At 34.1% G+C, this 23,233-nt stretch overlaps 4 protein-coding genes across 4 annotated transcripts; 2 read left to right on the top strand and 2 right to left on the bottom strand.

Annotated features, from left to right (window-relative positions):
• The first annotated feature begins 719 nt into the window (after positions 1-719).
• Positions 720-2,420, top strand: NEET (2 iron, 2 sulfur cluster binding protein). The gene is made up of 2 exons (XM_068646825.2): positions 720-1,263; positions 2,201-2,420. Exons 1-2 carry the CDS (start codon positions 1,028-1,030, stop codon positions 2,298-2,300), a joined length of 336 nt encoding a protein of 111 aa, XP_068502926.1. The 5' UTR covers positions 720-1,027; the 3' UTR covers positions 2,301-2,420.
• Positions 2,421-3,060: 640 nt separating this feature from the next.
• On the bottom strand, positions 3,061-5,111 carry LOC137837722 (small ribosomal subunit protein uS11m). The gene is made up of 2 exons (XM_068646824.2): positions 4,883-5,111; positions 3,061-4,207 (listed from the first exon to the last, which is right to left on the bottom strand). The coding sequence occupies exons 1-2, from the start codon at positions 5,004-5,006 to the stop codon at positions 3,333-3,335; spliced, it is 999 nt and encodes a 332-aa protein (XP_068502925.1). The 5' UTR covers positions 5,007-5,111; the 3' UTR covers positions 3,061-3,332.
• A 5,293-nt stretch (positions 5,112-10,404) lies between these two features.
• Positions 10,405-11,273, top strand: LOC150028112 (embryo-specific protein ATS3B-like). The gene is made up of 3 exons (XM_090301054.1): positions 10,405-10,630; positions 10,715-10,825; positions 10,953-11,273. Exons 1-3 carry the CDS (start codon positions 10,481-10,483, stop codon positions 11,271-11,273), a joined length of 582 nt encoding a protein of 193 aa, XP_090157180.1. The 5' UTR covers positions 10,405-10,480.
• A 140-nt stretch (positions 11,274-11,413) lies between these two features.
• Positions 11,414-14,600, bottom strand: LOC137837724 (Peptidase family M48 family protein). The gene is made up of 3 exons (XM_068646826.1): positions 13,391-14,600; positions 13,079-13,227; positions 11,414-11,847 (listed from the first exon to the last, which is right to left on the bottom strand). The coding sequence occupies exons 1-3, from the start codon at positions 14,333-14,335 to the stop codon at positions 11,598-11,600; spliced, it is 1,344 nt and encodes a 447-aa protein (XP_068502927.1). The 5' UTR covers positions 14,336-14,600; the 3' UTR covers positions 11,414-11,597.
• Between the last annotated feature and the right edge of the window lie 8,633 nt (positions 14,601-23,233).

Below are 23,233 nucleotides of genomic sequence, written 5' to 3'. Positions count from 1 at the left end.
ACTTTTTCATTTCCAAGTTTAGTTAGTTGGAAGGAAGAAAAGTTTACGTTTTGTGTTTTAAAATATTTGGTGGGTAGTTGGGTCACTTTTATTTGATGCTACAACTAATGTGGTTACCTTTTGCTTTTCCAAGGAAATTTCGGATTTATGCTTATATGTCACTTAATATTATTATTATTATTATTAAAATTAAATATATTTTTCATTTTTATATTAAAACACGAATTTTATTTTTGTTACACATCTAAAATTTAATATTGCTGACTCAATATAATAAATAAACAATTAAAATAAATTGTTTCTATATTTTTACGTCAAAATGATTTTATTTCTTGGCTAAACTTTATTTATAATAAATAAATTATTAAAATCAGTCATTATCATTGTTATTATGTTTATTTTAATTGAATTTAGTTTTCTTGTTTTTAAGTCTAAACACTTTAGACTGGATATATGTAATAAAAAGATAATTGAAATACGTTATTTTTTAATAAGAAAATAATTGGAATATGTTATTTCTACATTTTTATACTAAATTAATTTTCATTTCTAATCCAAATTTTAAATATGATGGATATTTGTAATAAGCTAAGTATTATATTGAATCATTCTGGTTATGTTTATTGTTAAGTTGTAATGATTTTCATATAAGATGTTGAAAGCTCATGACAAGAATTAAGCTTGAAAAGCCAAATTGCATTGCAGGTTGAGCCGTTGTAGTGTTATTTTTGACAGCTACGTGTTGCATTGCATTGATGACAATTTATGAGTAATGATCACGACATTTTAATTCCTATCTTCTTGATTAATTGAAGTAGTGTGCAACGACATGTGTATTTGTGTCCATTCAAAGTGCGTACGTGTTCTAGAACACAGGAGTGTGGCGTCCACAGGTTCAGGAACACGTGTCACTAGATTCAGTCCTCTCTTTCTCTCTTATCTCATTCATTAGGTTACATTACAGTAGTGGTGAAGCAAAGGAGAAGCTAATAAACTCAAACACAGAAAGAAAGAGAGACCCTTTTGAATGGAGTCTGTTTTAAGCCAAGTTGGTGCAAGTTTCTGCAATGGCATTACCCCTAGAGGGGTTGTTAGTACCCATTTCAAGGCTTCTTCCTTTGGTGTTGGAGGGAGGCCAAGGCGTGTAATGTTGGTGAAAGCTGAGGCTGTCAGCATAAACCCTGATATCAGGAAGAGTGAAGAGAAGGTGGTGGATTCTGTGGTGGTCACTGAACTCTCTAAGCCCGTCAATGCTTATTGCAGGTGAGGTTCACTTTTTGAAGCTCTTACTTTCTGGTTAATTCTAACATGATGCCATACTTCTCTACCCCTTTTTTGGTTATGCAGAAAGGGACATGAAAACAATAGAATAGGCTGCATTTCCTTTGTTTGAGGAAAAAATAAATGGAAGAAGAGAGGAAAGTTGACTTTGTTAGAAAATAAAATTTCGAAATTTGTCTTCTCCCTTTCACCTCTTACTTTCTCTCCATTCCTACAGACTGAAGATAAACATTTGGTAACTATTTTTATTTGAAAAAAATTGAATCAGCAGAAAACAACTATATATATGTCATTATTATTATGATGAGGATGAAAGTAGTGTGTGATGCAGTATGAGTGTAGTTCTTTTCTAATTTCTATGATTTGTTGTTTAAAACTGTGCTCTAGCATGAAAAATGTAAAATGGAGATGATTCCACTTTCATTAATTTCGACAAAAACTCAAAATGTAACATGTGAATGGTAATAAAATTATTAAAATGATGTTCTGTTGAACATTATCTTGTGATTTGATACCAGAACAGATATTTATCATACCCTGATATGAAATGTGTGCTCCTTGCACTGAAGCATGAAAGAAAAACAAAATCATTCACTTAATATTCATGTAGCTTCTTTTAAGCAACAAGTAGAACTTCACAACACTGAGTTCGACTATGAATGATACAAAGCAGGATATGGATTCTCCAACTGCTGAATAAACCTTTTCTTCGAGATATGACATTAAGACAATAAATCATATCCAAGGGTATTTGTATTTGCTAGACTCAAGTCACCATCTGTCACTAAATGCATTTTTATTTTTCTGGAAATTGGTCTATTATCTTTTTGGATGGTAAAAAAAGGTTTGGTTTGCTAACATAGTAATCACAACCAATTATATGTTTTCAATATTCATCTTACTGATTGTTTTGGTGCAGATGTTGGAGATCAGGGACTTTTCCTCTATGTGATGGAAGCCATGTGAAGCACAACAAAGCCACTGGTGATAACGTTGGGCCTCTTCTTTTGAAAAAGTAAAATTATGATGATCATGGATTGTTTTCACTAGAGAATTACATTAACCTTTTGAAGGAAGTACTTTTATGGATCAGACTTGGCATTTCAATGTTAGAATAAAAACGTGGTTTATGCTGTGAATGTGATTCCTTTTCCTTTTACTGCCTATTATGACTTGCATCCATGTAATAGTTTTGTTGAAGTTGGCTGCGAGTGTCGGTGTCTTTTTTATCTTCAGCTGCGAGGTGGTCATACTTGTTTTAGACCTATAATATAGTCTTAAAAGATATTGTATTTGTCCAAAACATATACTCCTTGAGATCTAAGGACAGCATTTATTTATAGCGTGTCTAATCTAGAAAACTTTTATCAATGAGCTTATAAGAGAACCTAACAATGAAACTAATTAATTCACATTCAACTAATTGAGAATCTAACTAATTTTTAGTTAACATCATGTAAAGTACCGTTGATAAATCAGTCAATTCATTTATCAACAGACAACAACTAAAAAGTTTAAAGGTTTAAGGGGAATGCGTGCCACTCTGCAAATCTCGCCTTCTACAAGACTGCAGATCCAAGAAGAATCATGATTCCCATTTTATAGCTCTTCAAACTGTCAAATCAATAGCGTGAAATACAAATCTCCAACCATGCTACAGATCCATGATCCCTTAGATAGAAAAAAGCATTTTTAAAATGCCAGAATACTAATAATGGCTGACTTTAATACTCATTCAATTTATAAAAGGGTGGTCAACAGTGACACAAGATCAACAAGTACGAGCCACATTTAGTAAATACTATTACAGATTGAATCTTCAAAATTGTACAAGCTGAGCCCCATTTAGTAAATACTATTACAGAAAGTTCTGGTTATTGAATCTTCAAAATTGTACAAGCTGTAAACAGGAGAAAGCAAAGTTACAAGTAACGACTAGAATCATTATGAAATGTGCTAAAGAAAAGTATCATCATGTGCCCGAAACAGCACCTAGATTGTCTAAATCGAAGTAAAATAATGCTTTCTCCAACCACCTCAATAACAAACACCTAAATACGTCGTTTCTTTGGTAGTCTGCAGCCATTATGGGGTTTTCTTGTGGTATCTTCAATGAATACAATTGGATTTCTACCCCCTCGAGAATCAGCAGTAAAGCCCTCCTTCCAGCTTAGTATCGCTTGCCTTTTTCTCCTGAAATGAGTAAATCCATTCACTTTCATGACAACAGATTTCAATCCCAAACCCCTAGACCTCCGGCCCACAACTTCCGCAGTTGCTTCGGCGGCATACCTAGAAAGCTTTTGCCCTGATTTCAGGTCTTTCAATGAACCAGCAGAGCCACTGAGTTTTACATTTCCTTTAGAATCTGTTACAGTCACAAAGGTATTATTCCGTAACATCTTTATATGAACATGATCGGCATCGTGCTCATACTGAAAATTTGAAGGAGCACCTTTAATAAAATTATCTTCACCTAGAATTCCTCTTACATAGTCCATAGGCCTAGAATTCAAGCCAGTCCCAATTTCATTCTTGCTTTCGAGGTTTACGCTCTCTATATCTTCCACATAATACACAGGAGGGCCTCCATTTGCTTTCACGTTCTGGCCCGCATAAGTCCCCATTCTGGGATCTATGTTCTCTCTATTCTGCATAAAATTTGGATGAGCGTTGGCATCTGCATTCACTTTCTGGCCCAGATTATTCCACATTCTGGGATTTATGTTCTGTCTATTCTGCATAAAATTTGGATGAGCGTTGGCATCTGCATTCACATTCTGGTTCACATTATTCCAGTTTCTGGATTGTCTATTTTCTAAATTCTGACTAGAGTCTGGACGAGCATTCTCCTCTGCATTCACATTCTGGCTAGTTTGAATCCTCCTCCAATCAAAATTTGAACTTGAAAATCCTCTAACATGTCCTGCAGTTACAAGAGAAAATTCCTTATAAATACTGTTGGGGGATGAGCTGGAAAAAAACTAAACCTCTACATGCAAAATTAAATGATAAGAGTTATTTTCAACCATTTAAGAATAAGAATTCGATTATAAGCCCCAAACGCTACATGCCAAGAAGATCTAAATAAACAAAGTATCACTACTGCACCAATATTTCAAACCAAATAAACGGAAAACAGAACTAAAATTAACTAGAGATAAACCCCTTTAAATATAGGCATCCAAAAATCACCATGCTGTGAAAAAGATAGATTGTCTGAAGTTATTCCACATGAAGAACGCAAGATCATCACCATCTCTAACAGCTTGAAGCCCCCATCAAAATCTTTGAAAAGAAGGAAACAGTCATTTTCCCACAACAACGGAACTTATATTTTCACTCCTCCATATAAAAATAATAAAAATGACGAAAATTGAACATTCCATTCGCCATAATCTTCTTTTCCGTTTGAAAACAGTAAACACGATCTCTAATCTCTACCCATCCACACATCGAAACGGTGCCGTCAAAATTACAAACATAAGAATCCCTACGACTTTCCATTTCCTCCGTTTCGAGCACCGAAACGAAAGATGAGTCGACTCGTTTCGCTATTTCAAAAACTACGAAAGTGAGAGCAGAGAGATTCGAATAGTACCGTCGTTTTGAGGCAAACGGCGAGGTGGCATTGCGGCATCGAGTGGAAACGCAGGTTTCGGTGCAAGGAGAGATACGAGGGAAGATCCACGACCATGGCGAATGGAAGAGAAAAATCGATACATTGGTTTTTTGTAATGTTAGGGTTCGAGTTTGAAGAACTCGGATTCTGATTTCTCTGTTTCGTTTCCTTCCTTAGTAGGAAGAAAGAACTCAGTACTCAACTTTTGTTTTTTTTTTTCAGTTAAAAGACACTAGGCTTGTTTTAAATTGGCCCATCTTCCTATTTTGTTGGGCTACCTATGTGTTGGGTGGTATGAGAAGACTTTTACTACCTGTACCCCAGTAATTACTGTCTACACCCTTATGACAAATAAGGAAATATAATGACTTTTACAGTGAAGGATAACTTGCTTTCCAAGTAGCAACTTTTCATTTTCCATGATTATAATTATGAATTCCTTTAAAGTATCATTTTTAAATTCCTTTAACAGAATATAAGCATTAAATATTGTTTGTGTGTGGATAATTATTAAAATATAAGTATTCAAGGAGTTGGTATCCGTAACCAAAGTAAAGGCTAGAATCATTATCACACTTTTCTAGCATCTTTTCTGATGTTACAGTATGGTTGATGTTTTAAAGGCTAGAACCAAAGTAAAGGGTAAAATATAACCTATATTACGTGTACCTTTTTTCTGATTTCATTCATTCAACCATATTCATTTTAATATTTAAAATTAAAATTTCTGCACATGGATAACATGTGGCCACCTTACATTTTGGCCTTTTCTGTGTTAGGTCAAAAACTAGGCCTCTTTTGCCCATTAGCTATATCCCGTCAAATGGAGAACAATTGATTATTTATGTCTCTGTCTCTGCTCCATCATCAGAGATTCTTATTCTACTCTTTACTATTTATAAAATACTCATACTCATACTTTATTCTTTAAACTTAATCATCAGCTATAATGAAGACATTATATGAAAATAAAAAATATTAGTTGAATTTGTTAATGTTTTTGTTCCCGCTGGTTGACCTAACGTCTTCGTGCATTTCTGTTGACTTCGCTTCCAAGAACCCTTCGCTCCTACGCTCCCTACCTCCGATGGAGTCACCTGAAACAGAGAAACAAAGGGCGCCCTCGCGATCGTTTCCATTCCGACGGTCAAGTCAGTATCTTGGGCAATGAACACCAAACTCTCACTCTTAGATCACTGTGTGTTCTCTCTCACTCTGTTTCTCTCTCAGAAAGCGTAGAGTGTTCTGTAGAAATGTCCAAACGTGTGGTTATGTCTGTTGTCAACCTTATATACCTTTAGTGTCATTGCCCTTCTGTTTAGCTGTGACTTAAACATTCTATAGGCGCGTCTACGCGACACTAACACCCAGACTTAGGGTCATCCAGTGTGTAAGACTGCCCTGTCGAAGTGCAACTGGCGTGGGATGACTGCTTGGATGCCAACTCATGCACCCAATCTCTGAGTCATCCGCCCTGGGAGTTCCCTGCCTTACTCACGTGTCATGCATGCAGATCACCCTCTGGGACGTGACCCTTACGGGTCATCTCTGTCCTAGTGGCTTTTTAATGGTGGTACGTACTGTCGCGTCCCTACATCCCATGCACGGGTCTCTCGTGATCTGGGCCTCTCCCTACTGGTAACTGTGGTGTGGCTTGAAAACCACATTTCTTTGTCCATCTTTACTATTGAGGTGCCGAGGCCCGAGGCCTCCACGCCCTGCCTTGGTGCCGCCCCCTCCTCGACCACCCTTACCTGTGAACTTAAGGAGACTCCTTCCTGCCCTGCTGTACTTTCCAGTGGACCCCACTTTCGGGGTCCCACCATGTTGGTTTTGGTCAACGCCCGAGGTCAATCAACGTTCGCTTTGGTTAAGGCAACTTTTGAAAAACAAAAACATGATTTGTTGAACGAGTCTTTAAAATAGACACCATGTTACGCACAGGTCATTATTATTTAGAAGATATCACAACCTTAGAAAAAATCAACAAGATTCGTCTATGTGTTTTATGGAAAGGTTTAATGCAAAAAATTCTGAATTTGATGTCCAAGAATTAGCCACCCCCAACATGGTCGACCACCTCAATCATATACAGTTAGATTAAATGATTGGTGGTGTGATTGTGGCCACTTCCAAGCTCTTTGACTTCCTTGTCGTCATGTTATTGCTGTTTGTTCCTCTTGTCATTTACAAATGATGACATTCATTGATCCAGTTTACAACCTCCACACGATTAGAAAGGCATATCAAGTTGAATTCCACCCTGTTCAAAACGAGGATTATTGGTCTACTTATACCGGGCCAAATTTCATACCAGAACCCGACATGCGACGTAAAAACTCTGGACGACCAATTACAACTCCTTTGCATAATGAAATGGATCAATCAATTTAGAACAAGACAAAAAAAATGTTCTTACTGTCGCAATGAAGGTCACACAGAGGAAATTGTCCATTTAGACAGTAGAGTCATCCTTTGTAATGTTGTTCTCATCAAATATTTTAATATCATCTTCTTTTAATGACTTATATTGAATAATTTATTTTATTTTTAATACATTTATTTTACATAAATGCATGTATATTATTACTTTTTACATATTATATAATTTATACTTTCATATATCATATAATCTAAAAAATTATACATAAATTATATCACATTTTTATAAGTGTATTTTTAACTTTAACAATATTTAAAAAATACTAAATATTTTTAATATATAAAAAAATCATTTTTAATCCAATTTATTTAAAATTATTGTAAAAAAATATTCATTTTAATTATTCAACTTTATATATCATTTCATGTAAATCCTAAACACTAAACTCTAAACCCTAAACAGTGAATCACTTCATGTAATTTTAAATAATTTTTAAATTATTATTATATACATCTTTTAATTTTAAAAAATATTAATTATTTAAAAAAATCAACTAAACTTGCCAACAAAATTGACAACTTTAATTGAGATAAAATACATTGAAGTTGTCAATCCCGTATTCAATTTTATTTAAACTAAAATTGTCAATCCGGTTGAAAACTTTAATTAAAAGAAGAAAAGTAGGGGGGTAATGAATTTAATTTATATTGCCTACACCATTGACAACTTTGACCAAAAATTGCCCATTTACGTAAATCTAAAAAAAAAACTACACCAGTAAAATTCCCTCCACATTGATTAGAAATAACGCCAAAGAAATGTATACAAGCGAGAGAGAGAGCAACTCTTAACTTTCAAACAGGTTTTTATAAGATTGAGTTCATTTTAAATTTCAATGTGGTGTAGAATGGGAGCAATGTATTAGAAAAACCTTTGTCTCATAAAGTCAATGTAGTATATATTAATGGGAGAACGAATCTCACCTCATAATTATGTTTTGTGGAATTAATTTAGGCTTAAATCTAAATTCTAAGAATTCCTTATCAAAATTGGAGTTTCTAATATGATCTGTCTCCTTTAGAAAATTTGTGCCTCACTTATTATAGTGGAGGTTAAAGATCACTTTTGCAGTTTTGCAATCTTGACTTCTTGAAGATCTAGATTTCTTTATATAGAATTATGATCATCATAAGTTTTCATTACATTAAATGGTTCACCATTCACCGGTAGTCAAAATCTCATAGAATTTTTTTTTCTGACTGATCTCTTTAAGACATTGATTACTGTTCCCAGACAGGACTGAGGATGGTAATGACAAATTTGAGATAGGCTAGTGGAGAAATTATCGTATACAATTATTAAGGGCGAGATCTTAAACCTTAAGATTGCATTTGGAACTAGTTTTGAAAAATATTCTTAGATAAACTGATTCCCACAAAATTGACAATCCTATATTTCATTTAATCTTATGCTGGGTAAGAATGTTGCATTCCCATGGGATTATTGGAAGTTACATGTGATGTGGTTATTAACTTCCCTTCACACCAACACAATTATTTGAATATTCAAAATGATTCCAAAAAAACATTTGTTTCTAACTTATTAATTACCTTGTAACGATTTAAAACATCTTACTTATACGACATTCCCTATAAGTAAGCTTTTCCAAAGTTAGTGATTTTTTTAAAAATTAATTGGATCCCTAGGTTTTTTTAAAAATGTTCAATTTGTTCCCTTCTATTAGGTTTCCTTAACTTTTGATGACGTGACACATAAAGTGACATTGGTTTGTACACATAGATTGAATGAAATTTTAGACTTTGAAAATTGGAAAAAGAAGATTGAGGGAGAAGGAAACGGAGGCAGCGACAATTGTGGTGGTAGAGCCAAGGGAGGGTTGACGACTAGGAAGCGTCCCCAAAGAATAAATAGTGTTGGAAATTTCTGAATGTTATTCTGGTTGATTGATATTGTACATAATGAAACCCTTTGAGTGGAAAAAAAACTTCAATTTTTATTTTTCTCTTATTTTTTTCTCTTATGCTTCAAGACATGGTTTTGATTATACAATATATGTGGCTTATTGGTAACTAATTGAAGTTAAAGTTGAGTTTTATTCAACTAGGATTGGTTGATGGGATGGTCTGTAAATGCTATTTATAATAAGTGGCTTGTAGGTTCCTTTTCAATGAAGCTGCATTGGTGTATTCTATTTCAATGTAAATTTTGTATAACACATTCAATTGTTTTTGTTCATATTGTCTGAATTTCACATAAAAGGTTAAATAGTTTTTGTTCATATACCTTGCAATGGCCGTTTGACTTATCCTCTACAATACAACTCCATGGGCGTTTTTTTGCATTTCACAAGGGATGCATCAATGTTGTCTTCTACTTTTTCTATAGATACATCAATTATTGCCCACTATTCATCACTCAACTGTTTGCAGCACCTCACAAAATACACTTATCTGGTGGGCACCATTGGAGTGAGCATTTGCAATTAAGCAAACGTCTCCCGCCATAAAATATTATTACAGGTAGTGGTTATTACTTTGTAAGACGTTTCACGTCAACAAAAGCATGTTTTGGGAGCGCTTCATAGCCGTCGGTCCTCCCTAGGCTCCACCACCACATTCATCGCTTCTGCCTCCCTCTCCCCCACGTGTGCAAACCAATGTCACTATGTGCGCCATATTATCAACAGTTAACGTCGTTGGTGAAAACTTAACGTAAGAGACCAAATTGATTTTTTTTTAAATCTTGGGACCAAATTGATTTGTTTTCTAAATCACTATATTAAATTGAACATTGAACCCAAACGTAAGAACGAAAAAGGTAATTATACTTTTTAGTTTTCTTGTTGTTGTGGATATAGTAATCATGGGGTGCAGAAAGCAAAAGGCAAAGAGAATTTGAAAACTTATCTGAAATATATCTCTTGCATGCAGTTCCCTATTGAAATATATGATCTTGAAGGCAGAGAACTGAAAATATGTTAAGTGTATTTGAATGAATAAAATGAATAAGAGAGTTTATATAATTAACTATTTTTTAACATGCATATCGTGTTGTTCAAAGATAATAATTTGTTAATTTTTAATACAATTATGCAATATTGTGTCAGACCCATAAACGAAGATGCCTGTATAAAAGTCACAAGCATGTTTTGAAAAAAAAAAAGCATCGAAAAAATGGAGTTAAAAGTTCTGAAAAAGAAAATGACAAGGCTTGTTCTTCTCCTGTTCTTTCTTGCGTCTGGACTGAGCCTTTCAGTCTCACAGTTTCAATGTGATTCTCCGGAATTTCAAGAAAATGGAAACTTTTCTTATGGCTGTATCGAGGTACTAGTTTTGAGATAACCCTTTTTCTTTTTCTTTCTATGCTCATGAACTTCAACTCTTGATTTGAGTTTTTGTGTCCAATAGGCGAAGGTCACATCGAACTGTTCCTACTGGGTCATTATATATGCAAACTCCTTACCCAACCTCACAGGGGAGAATCTGGGTATAGAGTTTGGAGATCATAACGGCAACAAGGTTTTTCCTTCAAATGAATTCAAGATTTCCTTGCCATGCATGGTTAAGGGGTTCAAGATGCACTCTTGAACTCTTTCTTTGTTACAAAAAATCTTCCTTTTAATTCTTGTTGTAAAAAAACTATCAGGTATCAGAATCAAAGCTGCGAATTCTGAGGAGTTCACTGGAGCAGGGTTTTATAGATATATTTCAGATAACTGGTGCATGCCTTTCTCGGATTTGTTTTGTGTCGGTACGAAGATATGGTGAAAAGGAAGATTGGAGGCCTGAGATGGTGAAAATCCAAGGCATGAAGTACACAACACCATTTACCATAGCTTTCAAATTTTCTGACCACCCCACTCATACATGGTACGGCCATAATTGGTGCCGCAGTAAAATTCACAGGCGCCTTGATCCTAAGGATTTTAGGCTCAGGAATGGTTTCATTCTGTTAAACCATGGTTAATAATTCTACCATTGCAGAACTTTTTAGCAACTTCCCATTGTTTTGAGCTAATGGGTTACCAAGGTATCATTCAACTATAATGCATAATGTTCAATTGAATGAGATTGTTTTGAGTTGAATCATAAATACTCTGCACATCATAGCAAAAGGTTCTTCTGTATTTTTTATTTGTAAAAAATGTAATAGGGTATTCTCACACAATCAAACAGAGAAGTTAATTGCACTATGTACAAGTTTACGCTGAACTGAATCTCCCATTGAAGTTTATATTGAACAAAAACTTCCATTGATGTTTGAATTAGGTAAACGGGTGATTGTCCAGTCCTAAAGAAAACCTTCAACCCCATGTCCAGCTCTTGCGTCTCTATATATAGAAAATGCTTCTTCCATTATCTTAGCTTGGGCCAACAATTCTGCTCTTTTTTTGCCGGAAGGATGGGTAGAGAGATAATCCCTAAGGGTAGACTCACCAGTAATTTTTCCCAACTTCTCATACACTTTAGGTGCCACCCGGGGATCATAGCCAGCTGATGCAATTAACAACAGCCCAATGTAATCAGCTTCTATTTCCATCCTGTGAATAAATTGAGTTGTTTTAGAAAATTTGTAACCCAGAGAACACTCAATGATTAAACATACCATTAAAAAGATTAATTGATTATCATGTGGTTCATGTTCATCAAATATCATGCAAATCAACAATAGGTTTAAACTCATCAAAATACAATTGTCATCGGACAATTTTCTACAGAGAACATATAGTTCTGAGAATATATAAAGCATTAACTAATGCTGTGTTTGCATTATCGCCAAGATATTATGTCCAAGAAACAGGAATTATCGCTAGGACACTAATGCTGTGTTTGCATCCACAGATGTACTGTGTCCGTGGATCCTATTTCGCTTTTGTCAAATAAACATTACCATAGAATTAATGCATTGAAGAGTTATTTTACTAAATTTCATGACACCTATATATTGAGCACTCATCTACTTATCACTCGCTCCTTTACTAAAATCGTTCATGCATTAACTCATGTAGATGTTAACTGCTAAGCATTGGACATACCATATAGGTTTGCTTTCTAATGCCTTCATAAAATATAGAGTAGTGAATATAAGTAGTGTCCAGAGTCCAAACTAGATGGAATCATCCCAATCCACTGGATTGTACAGATACTTCCAACATTCTCTTGTAGATTGTTCAAGAAATCAATCATACGTTCTTATATTCTATTGTGATTAAGAAGCTAAAAGGATAGCTATTGACTATACAAGTGCAACTGTAACCAATGTCAACTCTATCATTCAACATGTATCCATCAACTGGATTCATCCTACCATGGTACAAAAAGCCATACATCTGAACACAACATATATTCAGGCCACACTAAAACAGATAGTAAGCATGCAATTTGCATATATATTCCACTTCATAAGTAGACACGAATTGGTTTCTGTTTTTAACCTCTTCTTTCATAATTTAAAAAAATCTCTAACTAATCAAAGAAAATTAATTGATATCAAGCTCATACAATGTTTCACATGTAAGAAAAATACAAGTACTTAAGGTTCAACAGTTAAATTGAACGAACATTGTGATAAGCTACTTGTTCTGATTGATCTAACAAAGTAATTTATTAAGAAATCCAACAAAGCAACATCATTGCTCTACAAACTCACCGCATTTCAACAAGTCATGACAAGTATTATCTTTCTATGAATTTCTACTGAATGAATCTAATATTATTAAAGATCATACAGGAAATCAATTGGTTAGGAAGAGAGATAGGAATAAAGCATACCGCCTGGAGAAAGGTAGGTGCAAGAAAAGGGATGACATTGTGTGCACTATATCAGGTGTGACAAATTGATAAAGTATCAACTGTAGAATAGCAAACCATAGGTTCTTTGTGATCCCCTCTGCACTGTGCCTTGCAATAGCATGCCCAACCTAATTAACAAGAAAACCCAAATAAAACTCACATCTCAGCATATCATTTGTGCAAAAATAACAAGTTAGCAAGTTGTAAGGTGTAAGCTTTAGGTCTCCTACGGTAGGCATATTAAACTGCAAAAGCAAGGACTTAAACTTAATCCAAGCACAAGTATAATACCTCATGTCCAATAATTGTTGCTATCTCTGCATCACTTTTAAAATGCGCAAGCAAACCAGTGAACACTACTATCTTCCCACCAGGTAAGCAGAAGGCATTAACAACAGGCTCATTTACCACCAAAATTTCCCAATTTAATCCATCTAAATGTGATGTAGCAGCCTCTGAACCTTTCTCCTGACCCTTTTTCCGGCTCTGCTGAACCCATTTGTCATCAAGAATCTCATCCTCCTTGTGCCAATTCCCTTCACTTTTCTCATCACTCCCAGTAGCCAATGCATTCAATGTCTCCCTTCCATATCCTTCACTCAGCGTAGAATGCTCTGATGCATACCCCAAATCACTCCACACCTGCTCCTTCCTCAACCCTCTCTGCAATGCATCAATTATATCCTTGGCAATCATTGTCACCCTCACACTATCAGGATGTATAGGAGGCAATATCTTGCCCTTAAAACCAGCCTTCATCTGTTCAAATTGGCTCTCCCCAAGCTTCCTCTCCATGGCTTTCGACAACAGAATCAAATGGGTTCGCTTGGTGTACGGAACTGTTTCTATGTTCCCAAAATAAACAGTGATTAAAACTCCAGAACCAACCAAGACAACAAAGAAAACATGCCTAGGATTTTGAAACCAACGCCTAGGCCCTCTTGGCCTGAAATGCTGTACATTGTAAGGATCCACGTAGTAAAATCTCTTAGCCCCAAAAAGAAACGGATTGTGAAGGTTCTTGTTAACTCCAGCAACGCCTCGAGTGCCTAGTCTCTGAGAAATTGAACAAAACGAAGATAACCCGATAAAGCTAGCACCTTTTGAACCTGAATCCAAATACCCAGATTGGCGAATTCTCGAACTACGCTGAAAAATTGGTGTTTGAGGCGTAACCCTTGAAGCCAAGTTGCGAAAATGATCACTAATGAGCTTTCCCTTTCTGTACCACCCCATGATCTTGAAAACGCCAAATCCAAACCACAAAAACGAGAAATTTGAAGTTCTAGAGCTATTCAAAATTCGGGTCCGTGGTTAGTCAAATCGTGGAGATTAATGAAAGAGTATGGTAAAACGTGGAAGGTTGACGAAGACACGAGAACATAGCACGTTGAGAAAGGAAGAATCTAGACAGAGAGAATCACAGAAACAGCGTGAGAACAGATAGGGAAAACCAAATTGAAGTGACAGTGGTTTTGTGTACCGTGCCACAGATTGTGTTTGTAACCTACCAAATATATAATATTTTTAAATACAATTACCATTGCTTAATGTAAGTATTTTATTATTTCTAACCTATCTTATAAGTAAAATAATATTAAGTAATTATTTAAACAATTACATTACAAAAATTAATTACATGCAACAATATATAGATGTTATGATAAAACTAAAACAACGTGTATTAAAAAATGATAATGTAACGGAACTTAATATCCCCTGTGGTAGAAATGCATCAACCCAAGCTTAGAAATTGCAGGAGTAAAATCACAATGTTGAGGAGGTGATTGGTAGCATCTGGAAGAGTTTTGATCGAAACTTTTCCAAAACAAGATGACAATCTATTTTTATATTACATATGTTAGTTATCTCTGGTGTTTGAATTTTAACTTTGAATTCATCGATCAAATACTTTAACATTGAAGTTCACAATCTAAAGTAGTAAAAGTATGATACTCAATTTTAGATATTGATTTAGAAATATTAGATTCCTTCATTTGATTATCAGCTGATCAAGGAGGAACCCAAAAACATACAAAATTCAGTTGTTAATAGCATAATCCACGATCAAGTGGTCCAATCCGAATCACATAATCCTTTTAGTTGCAAGTTAGTTCCTTAATACATCATAATATTGGGTTTTTCACTAAAATGGTGTATTTTTTTTTTCATATTTACGTAAATGGGTAAAAGCAGAAAAAATTACAGAAATAGACAATTCTTGGTCAAAGTTGCCAATGGTGTAGGCAACATCAATTAAATTTGTTAATCTTCTCATTTTTTATTTTTTAATTAAAGTTTCTAATTGGGTTGGCAACTTCAGTGTAAATAAAATTGGATACTGGGTTGACAATTTTACTCCATTGAAGTTGCCAACCGTATTGGCAAGTTCAGTTCATTTTTTTAAATAATTAATTTTGTTAAAAATTAAAAAATTTATATAATAATAATTTTTAAAATTAAAACTATTGAAACTAAATTTTTGTTTTCACAAGAAACAAAGTTACCCAAGATTAAGTTGGATTAAAAATAAGTTGTGTAATAAATGTAATATATTTAGTATTTTTTAAATGTTAAAATTAAAAATACTTTTGTTGTTTTTAAAAAATTGAAATTATATTCATGAAGTAGCATTTATAGTTGATATAGTTATAAATAAATAGGGTAGTGTTTAACAATATTTATAAAATAATAAATAAGTACAATTCATACATGATTATAAAATAGAGATGTAGGAAAAGTTGTCATTTATGTGAAGCTGTGCCGCATGGTGGTCTTCTTCGTTGTCTTCGTGGTCGTTATTGTGGCTGTTGTTCGGATGGAAGGGTAGGAGGGGGTGGAGGTGGAATGTCATCGTCAGTGCCTTCGACTTCATTATCATCATTCTGATTTTCGGACACCTGTGAAGGCATTATTGGTCGATAATACTGCATGGATGACATTGGATTGTAGGCAGATGGGGGGGTCATGGTAGAGGTTGCAAAGGGATTTGATGGACCAACAAAAAATTGTTGTTAAGATGGAGATGTTGAGTAGTTGAAAGGTGGTTGATGGAATGACATGTGAGGTTGATCCCTATATCCGAACAACTGGGTCGGTTGAACACCTGGCAGACGAAAAGATTGTTGTTGAAACGATTGAACTTGAGAAGAAGACCCGACATGATGTTGATAGTGAGGTTGTGTAGTCTCATGTGGCATATCATATTGTTTTGAAAATATGTGTTAATTTTGGATGAGTGAATGAAGAATAATAAATAATTTTGTAATTGAACTTACATCATCCTCGGACGATGACTCTATAGGTGAGATGTAGCAGATAGTATGGTTGATGTACCATTGCATGTATGTTGACTTGTCATGCAAATGACCATTTCCATTAAATTGATTTCCCTGAATTAGACAATTATGACGGTCATTCCACATCGCTATCCATGCCACATGATATTGTGGCCAATATCGATCAGTTCGTCCTCTCATATCCTCTTTGTGAAGTTGATCAAGATTGAATGGGTCATGTGGAATACTTTGTCGAAATCCAAATTGGCGCATAACCCTATCAACCTGATGAAATTCAACCGTTGCGAAACATATGAGAGGAACTACCGCTCGTGCAATTGGGGAAACCTCGATAGTGATCAAGCGCCTAACATAATCCACTCGATATGGAGTCCAAAGAAACTGTAAATAAATGTTTGAAACATCAGTAATATGAAATTTTCAGATAAAATGATATGTTAGTTTATATATTGGTTACAACCTCTTTAGCTTTAATGCCATCAAACATTGCTCATATTTGAGGAACAGTGGTTCCTCCTGTGTGCGTCCTATGCATCCTCCGAGTCCACCTAATATAAGCAAAGGAATATTAAGAACTTTGTTTTCTTGTCTCGAAAATTAATAAAAAAATAGCATACCTTTTCCCGAGTGGGAAACCAACCCCTTGTTGAACTTCTTCATCGGTCAATGGTTGAAGTTGTGGAGAAATGCATGTTAGGCGTTCCCATGCCCAACACTGTAAAAGCAGCGTGCAACCTCCAATATTATCTTGATTAAAGTCTATTCCGTGATCGAGCGCACGATACAAAGAAGCCAATACAGCTGACCCCCAACTATAATTTCTAACGTTGTTCAAGTCAGCCAACAATAATAGATACATTAAATGTACCTTACTACCTGAAGAATCAGGCATCAATAGACTCCCAATAAGTGTTAATATGTGAGCTCGAGCATGTTGAGCAATAACATCATCGGTTGCATGATGTGGCAATTCCTGAAAAGTGTTGTTAAGCCAAGACAAACTAATTGCATTTCCTTTCACCGCTGTAGTGGGTGGTATAAATACGAGGAACTGCTCACACAAAGATACTAAATCACCATTAGTAATCCCGGTGACAGCCTGTCCATCAACAGGTAAACCCAATATGAGTTCCACATCCTCCAAAGTAACAGTTGTTTCACCGAGAGGAAAGTGAAAGGTATGAGTCTCTGATCTCCATCTTTCCACTAATGCTGTAAGTAGTACGTGGTTGAAGTCAATGTTCTTAAATTTTAACAAATGTCCAAAACCAGAATGATCAATTAACTGTTTGACTCGTTGGTCAAGTATGTCCTCATGCTTTAGTATCCAGATTGCATGCCTTCTGGGTCTCAATAGTCTTTCATTACCTTCCCATACGTCTTTAGTAACATGTTTATCTTGGAGTCGCAATAGGGACATATTCGCAGGAAGGCAACAAGATGCCATAAAATTCTAATAAGATGGTTCCTGCAAATACAACCATATTTTATAGTACCTTTATACCTAGTTCCTATTAAAAAAAAAAAAATCCTGGGTGGAGATCAAATATAAATATATTTTAATTAATTTTATTTTATTTAATTACACTTTAAACTATATTATACACCATTACACTTTAAAATAACATCTTTAAAAATATTGTCTATTTTAAAACAGTATTTTTTATTATAATCGTAATTATGGTAAATTATTGAATTATATATATATATATATATATATATATATATATATATATATATAATTTAGCAATACGGGTGGGGTTGTATTTCGAAATCAGTTGGCCCAATACAAATTATAGTTTGTTCTGTGTTCGGTAGGAACCAAATTGTGCAGTAATCAAATATCAATTACGCTTTTAACAATATTAATTTCTATTTAAAACACCACTAACGAGAGAATGAAGAAATATTCACTACCTACTTTTAATATTATATATAAATATCTAATATAATATAAATAAATTAATCATAAATAGAAAATACAAAATGATTTTTCAGAATTAAAATACTATAATTAATTACATAATTAAAGTTTTAGACAAATATTACCTTTGAAGATAACTTGACACACCTAAAGAGTTCCAGCACAATGCAATAGAGTTCCAGCACAATGCAATAAATTGAGTGTGAATTGGATATGAGATTGGACTCTATTAAATAGAGTTCCTGAAACTTTAAATTCATCCAACCAATGAGTATAAGTGTGAATTGCCAAGGGAATCTCTGTGCCATTGTACCCAAAAGAATCTATATGTAGTCATGTGAGTAAAGTGTAGTTTGGCATGTCTTTTGTGTAAGAAAAACATTGCTTGTGAGAAAATCAAGCTGTGCTGCATGTCCTTGCAATTAAAGTTGCAATAGTGTGAGTAACTTTTTTATTTTGTGCCTATGCAAAGTTGCCAAACATGAAGGAAACTTTGAATAGAAGTTGCCAATGGTGAATGCAACTTTTTCCCAAGTTGTCAATGGTGAAGGCAACTTCTTTGTTATGAAATTGGAAAAAAATAAATGAAACAAAGTGTAGCTTGGCGTGATGGTTTTCTATACACGCGTGATGGTTTTCTATACACAAATGTCACAGAGATTGATTGCTGAGGATTGGACTTCTCAATACAAATTTTAATAAATATGTTAAAATTATATTTAATTCAGACACAACATTTGCTATATAATGGAACAACAATGGAGTCTTCTACACAAATGCATTCATCCTTTGTTGTACACATGTTCTTGTCTTAATTCTTGTATCCAAGTAAAAAAATTGAGGAGAAAGTTTGTGGGACACATTATTTTCTCCTTCTAGTGTAAAGTTCAAACAAAATCGTCAAGGTAATACATTCTTATTTATCATCTTATTTCTTCCTATTTAGGCAACACACACATATAATATATATATAAGGTAATTTTATTTCTTTTAAAATGCAGATGGACACGTGGAATGTCGGTGAAACGTCACTAAGCGAACATGAAGAACCAATAATTAGAGACATCGTGGACGACATAAGTGAAGATGGAGAGAACTACGACTTTGATTTGGATGATGAAGATCAGTTCAACAGATCTTCTTCACAGTATATTCCGTCTAACAGTCAATCCGAACATAACATTGACTGCGACCTCAATGAACACATGTGTTTCATGTCAAAGGAGGCGACATTGAATGCCATAAAACAATACCACATAGACAATGGTTACAAATTTGTTGTCGTGGAATCAAAGCCAGACAGATATGTCGCTCGGTGCATACATCGTGAGGGAGGGTGCCAATGGAGATTACGTGCATCTTTTAGTAAAATCCGAAGTCAATGGGAGATAAAGAAAATTGATGCACAACATAGTTGTTTGTCAACAAATCTTTCGGCAGACCATGTTAATTTGGACTCAACCCATATTGCGTCCATGGTGTTGACTTCAGTAAAAGCAAACCCTTCTGTCCGAATTAAAAGCTTAATTGCAGAAATAAAAAATTTGTATGGCTATACTATCACATATAGAAAAGCTTGGTTGGGAAAACAGAAAGCTCTTGCTTTGGCATTTGGCGATTGGGAACAATCCTACAATGATCATCCTAGATGGTTGGAAGCAGTAAAAGAGAGCAATCCGGGGACAATTGTGCAGTATATTGCTTCTCCTTGTATGGTTGATGGTGCTCAAGACAATTCTTGTTACACGTTGGATCGTGTGTTTTGGTCTTTCAAGCCTTGTATCGATGGTTTCAATTTTTGCTAGCCCATTGTACAAGTTGATGGGACATTTCTAACTGGAAGATACCATGGAACATTGTTGACCGCAATCGCTCAAGATGGGAATCGGAACATATTTCCATTGGCGTTTGCGATTGTTGAAGGCGAGACTCGGGAGGCTTTAATTTGGTTCTTCCAATTATTGCGACAATATGTGACACCTCAGCCAAATTTGTGCATGATTACTGATAGAGGAACCAGTATAATTTCAGCATTACAATCCGAAGAAGTTGGATGGGAAGGAGACGGCCTCGTTTCTGTGTATTGCATACGTCATATCGCATCGAATTTCAACAAAAAATTCAAAAATGCCCAGCTCAAACAACAGTTGATTAACATGGGTAATAACATTGCTTACCTTCTCTAATAGATAATTACGACTTTTTACCATTTAACTAAATTCATTTACTTCTTTATGACAACTTATGAGATGAAACAACCGATAGTACAGGCAAAGCTATCAGTTATGCGATCTGAGTTCAAGCAAGCATTTTCCTGGATAGATCGCATACCGTTAGAGAAATGGACTCAAGCATACGATGGGGGAAAGAGGGATGGTCACATGACCACAAATCTAGCGGAATGCATTAACTTCGTGCTTAAGGGAGCTCGTTCCTTACCGATTTCCGCTTTGGTTAAGGCAACTTTCGAAAAAACAAAAACATGGTTTCTTGAGCGAGCCTTCAAAATAGACACCATGTTACGTGCAGGTCACCATTATCCAGAAGATATCACAACCTTATTTAGAAAAAATCAACAAGATTTGACTATGTGTTTCGTGGAAAGGTTTAATGTAGAAAATTCTGAATTTGATGTCCAAGAATTAGCCACCCCCCAACATGGTCGACGACCTCAGTCATATACAGTTAGATTAAATGATTTGTGGTGTGATTGTGGTCACTTCCAAGCTCTTCGACTTCCCTGTCGTCATGTGATTGCCGTTTGTTCCTCTTGTCATTTACAAATGACGACATTCATTAATCCGGTTTACAACCTCCACACGATTAGAAAGGCATATCAAGTTCAATTCCATCCCGTTCGAAACGAGGATTATTGGTCTACTTATACCAGACCAAATTTCATACCTGACCCCCACATGCGACGTAAAAACTCGGGACAACCAATTACAACTCGTTTGCATAATGAAATGGATCAACCAATTCAAAACAAGCCAAAAAAATGTTCTTACTGTCGCAATGAAGGTCATAAGAGAGGAAATTGTCCATTTAAACAGTAGAATCATCCTTTGTAATGTTGTTATCAAATATTTTAATATCATCTTCTTTTAATGACTTCTATTCAATATTTTCATTTATTTTACATAAATACATTTTCATATATTATATAATCTAAAAATTTATACATAAATCATATCACATTTTTATAAGTGTATTTTTAACTTTAACAATATTTAAAAAATAGTAAATATTTTTAATTTATCAAACAACTCATTTTTAATCCAATTTATTTAAAATTATTGTAAAAAAATAATTTTAATTATTCAACTTTATATACCATTTTCTTAAATTAAATTAAATTAAATTTTGATATTATAATTAATTGTCATTTTTTAAAATATTTTTTATATATTTTTATTTCCAAAAATATTAATTGTCATTTATATAAAAAAATATGAACTGAACTTGCCAATACGGTTGGCAACTTCAATGGAGTGAAATTGCCAATCCAATATCCAATTTTATTTACACTGAAATTGCCGATCCGGTTAGAAACTTTAATTAAAAAATAAAAAGTGGAGAGATTAACAAATTTAATTGATGTTGCCTACATCATTGACAACTTTGACCAAGAATTGTCCATTTCTGTAATTTTTTCTACTTTTGCCCATTTACGTAAATATGAAAAAAAAATACTCCATTTTTGTGAAAAACCTCATAATATTCGATGAGCGTCATTATGATGTTCCATAATAGGTGCATGTAGAAATTGACCTAAAAAAAAACATTGTATATTATCACTACAAGAAAATCATGGAATAGAAACCAATTTTTAAAGATCAAAATAATTAGTTGCAATAGTAACTAAATTAGATACTATTTTGGAAACTAAAACAAAAATTGGTTTCTAAATTAGTTTCTATTATTGTTAAATAGTTTCTAAATTGGTCTCTAATTAGCAACCAAGGTTTTAGAGACTAAAATTAGAAACTAAATAATTGGTAGATAAAACCTTGGTTGCTAATTAGAGACCAATTTAAAAACTATTTAACAATAATATAAAATAATAGAAACTAATTTAGAAACCAATTTTTGTTTTAGTTTCTAAAATGGTTTCTAATTTAGTTACTATTGCAACTAATTATTTTGGTTTCTAAAAATTGGTTTCTATTTGATGATTTTCTTGTAGTGTATATTTGGTTTAGTGTTGGTAAGATATATTAGTCTTCCAATGAATTTTGATAAGTGATATTTTTCATAGGAATACCTTTTTTGAACATGTTTTTTTGTGTGTCCTTTAGCATAGGTGTGGAACATGGCTTAGCATCTAAGAGACCAATATCAATGATGACATCAAGAGCATATGAATAGCATTACTTGATCTAACGATCTCGAGTCCAAACAAAAACTTTAGATCTCCCAAATCATTTACTTTAAAAGCCTTGTTAAGATACTAAGTAACTTGTTTAATGTTTGATACAAATTTGTCTGCAAGGATAATATCATCTACGTATACCAATGATACAATAAAATTATTTCCAATTTCTCTTATGAATAATGAATGATCATAAAAAAATTGAGAAAAACCAATGTCATTAAGAGAATAAGATAGTTTGGAAAACCACTGCTTACTAGCTTGTTTCAAACCGTATAAAGATTTTATTAACATGCAAACCTATCCAATTTTGATTTTGATTGCAGGTGGAGGTAAGATGTAAACTTCCTCACTTATTAACTCCCATATAGAAACACATTGTTAATGTCCAACTACTTTAAATACCAATTTTGAGAAGCTGCAGCGTTCAAGAGCATCCTTATAGTGATTAATTTAGCAACAATAGAAAATGTATCTAAATAATCTACTCCTTCTAAGTGAGTATACCCTTTCGCAATGAGTCTGTCTTTATATAATTA

Source organism: Phaseolus vulgaris, chromosome 4 (genome assembly GCF_051622355.1).
Source record: "Phaseolus vulgaris cultivar YP4 chromosome 4, ASM5162235v1, whole genome shotgun sequence".
Lineage (NCBI taxonomy): Eukaryota > Viridiplantae > Streptophyta > Magnoliopsida > Fabales > Fabaceae > Phaseolus > Phaseolus vulgaris.
This window is presented reverse-complemented; position numbering and strand designations above follow the sequence as displayed.

Coding starts and splice junctions, on each gene's coding strand:
- LOC150028112 (XM_090301054.1), top strand. CDS start 10,481: ATGGAGTTAAAAGTTCTGAAAAAGAAAATGACAAGGCTTGTTCTTCTC. Junction 10,631..10,714: donor TTTCTTATGGCTGTATCGAG/GTACTAGTTTTG, acceptor TGTGTCCAATAG/GCGAAGGTCACATCGAACTG. Junction 10,826..10,952: donor GAGATCATAACGGCAACAAG/GTTTTTCCTTCA, acceptor AAAAACTATCAG/GTATCAGAATCAAAGCTGCG.
- NEET (XM_068646825.2), top strand. CDS start 1,028: ATGGAGTCTGTTTTAAGCCAAGTTGGTGCAAGTTTCTGCAATGGCATT. Junction 1,264..2,200: donor CCCGTCAATGCTTATTGCAG/GTGAGGTTCACT, acceptor GTTTTGGTGCAG/ATGTTGGAGATCAGGGACTT.
- LOC137837722 (XM_068646824.2), bottom strand. CDS start 5,006: ATGTATCGATTTTTCTCTTCCATTCGCCATGGTCGTGGATCTTCCCTC. Junction 4,208..4,882: donor CCGTTTGCCTCAAAACGACG/GTACTATTCGAA, acceptor TTGTAACTGCAG/GACATGTTAGAGGATTTTCA.
- LOC137837724 (XM_068646826.1), bottom strand. CDS start 14,335: ATGGGGTGGTACAGAAAGGGAAAGCTCATTAGTGATCATTTTCGCAAC. Junction 13,228..13,390: donor CAACAATTATTGGACATGAG/GTATTATACTTG, acceptor CTTGTTAATTAG/GTTGGGCATGCTATTGCAAG. Junction 11,848..13,078: donor CACCTACCTTTCTCCAGGCG/GTATGCTTTATT, acceptor ATTTATTCACAG/GATGGAAATAGAAGCTGATT.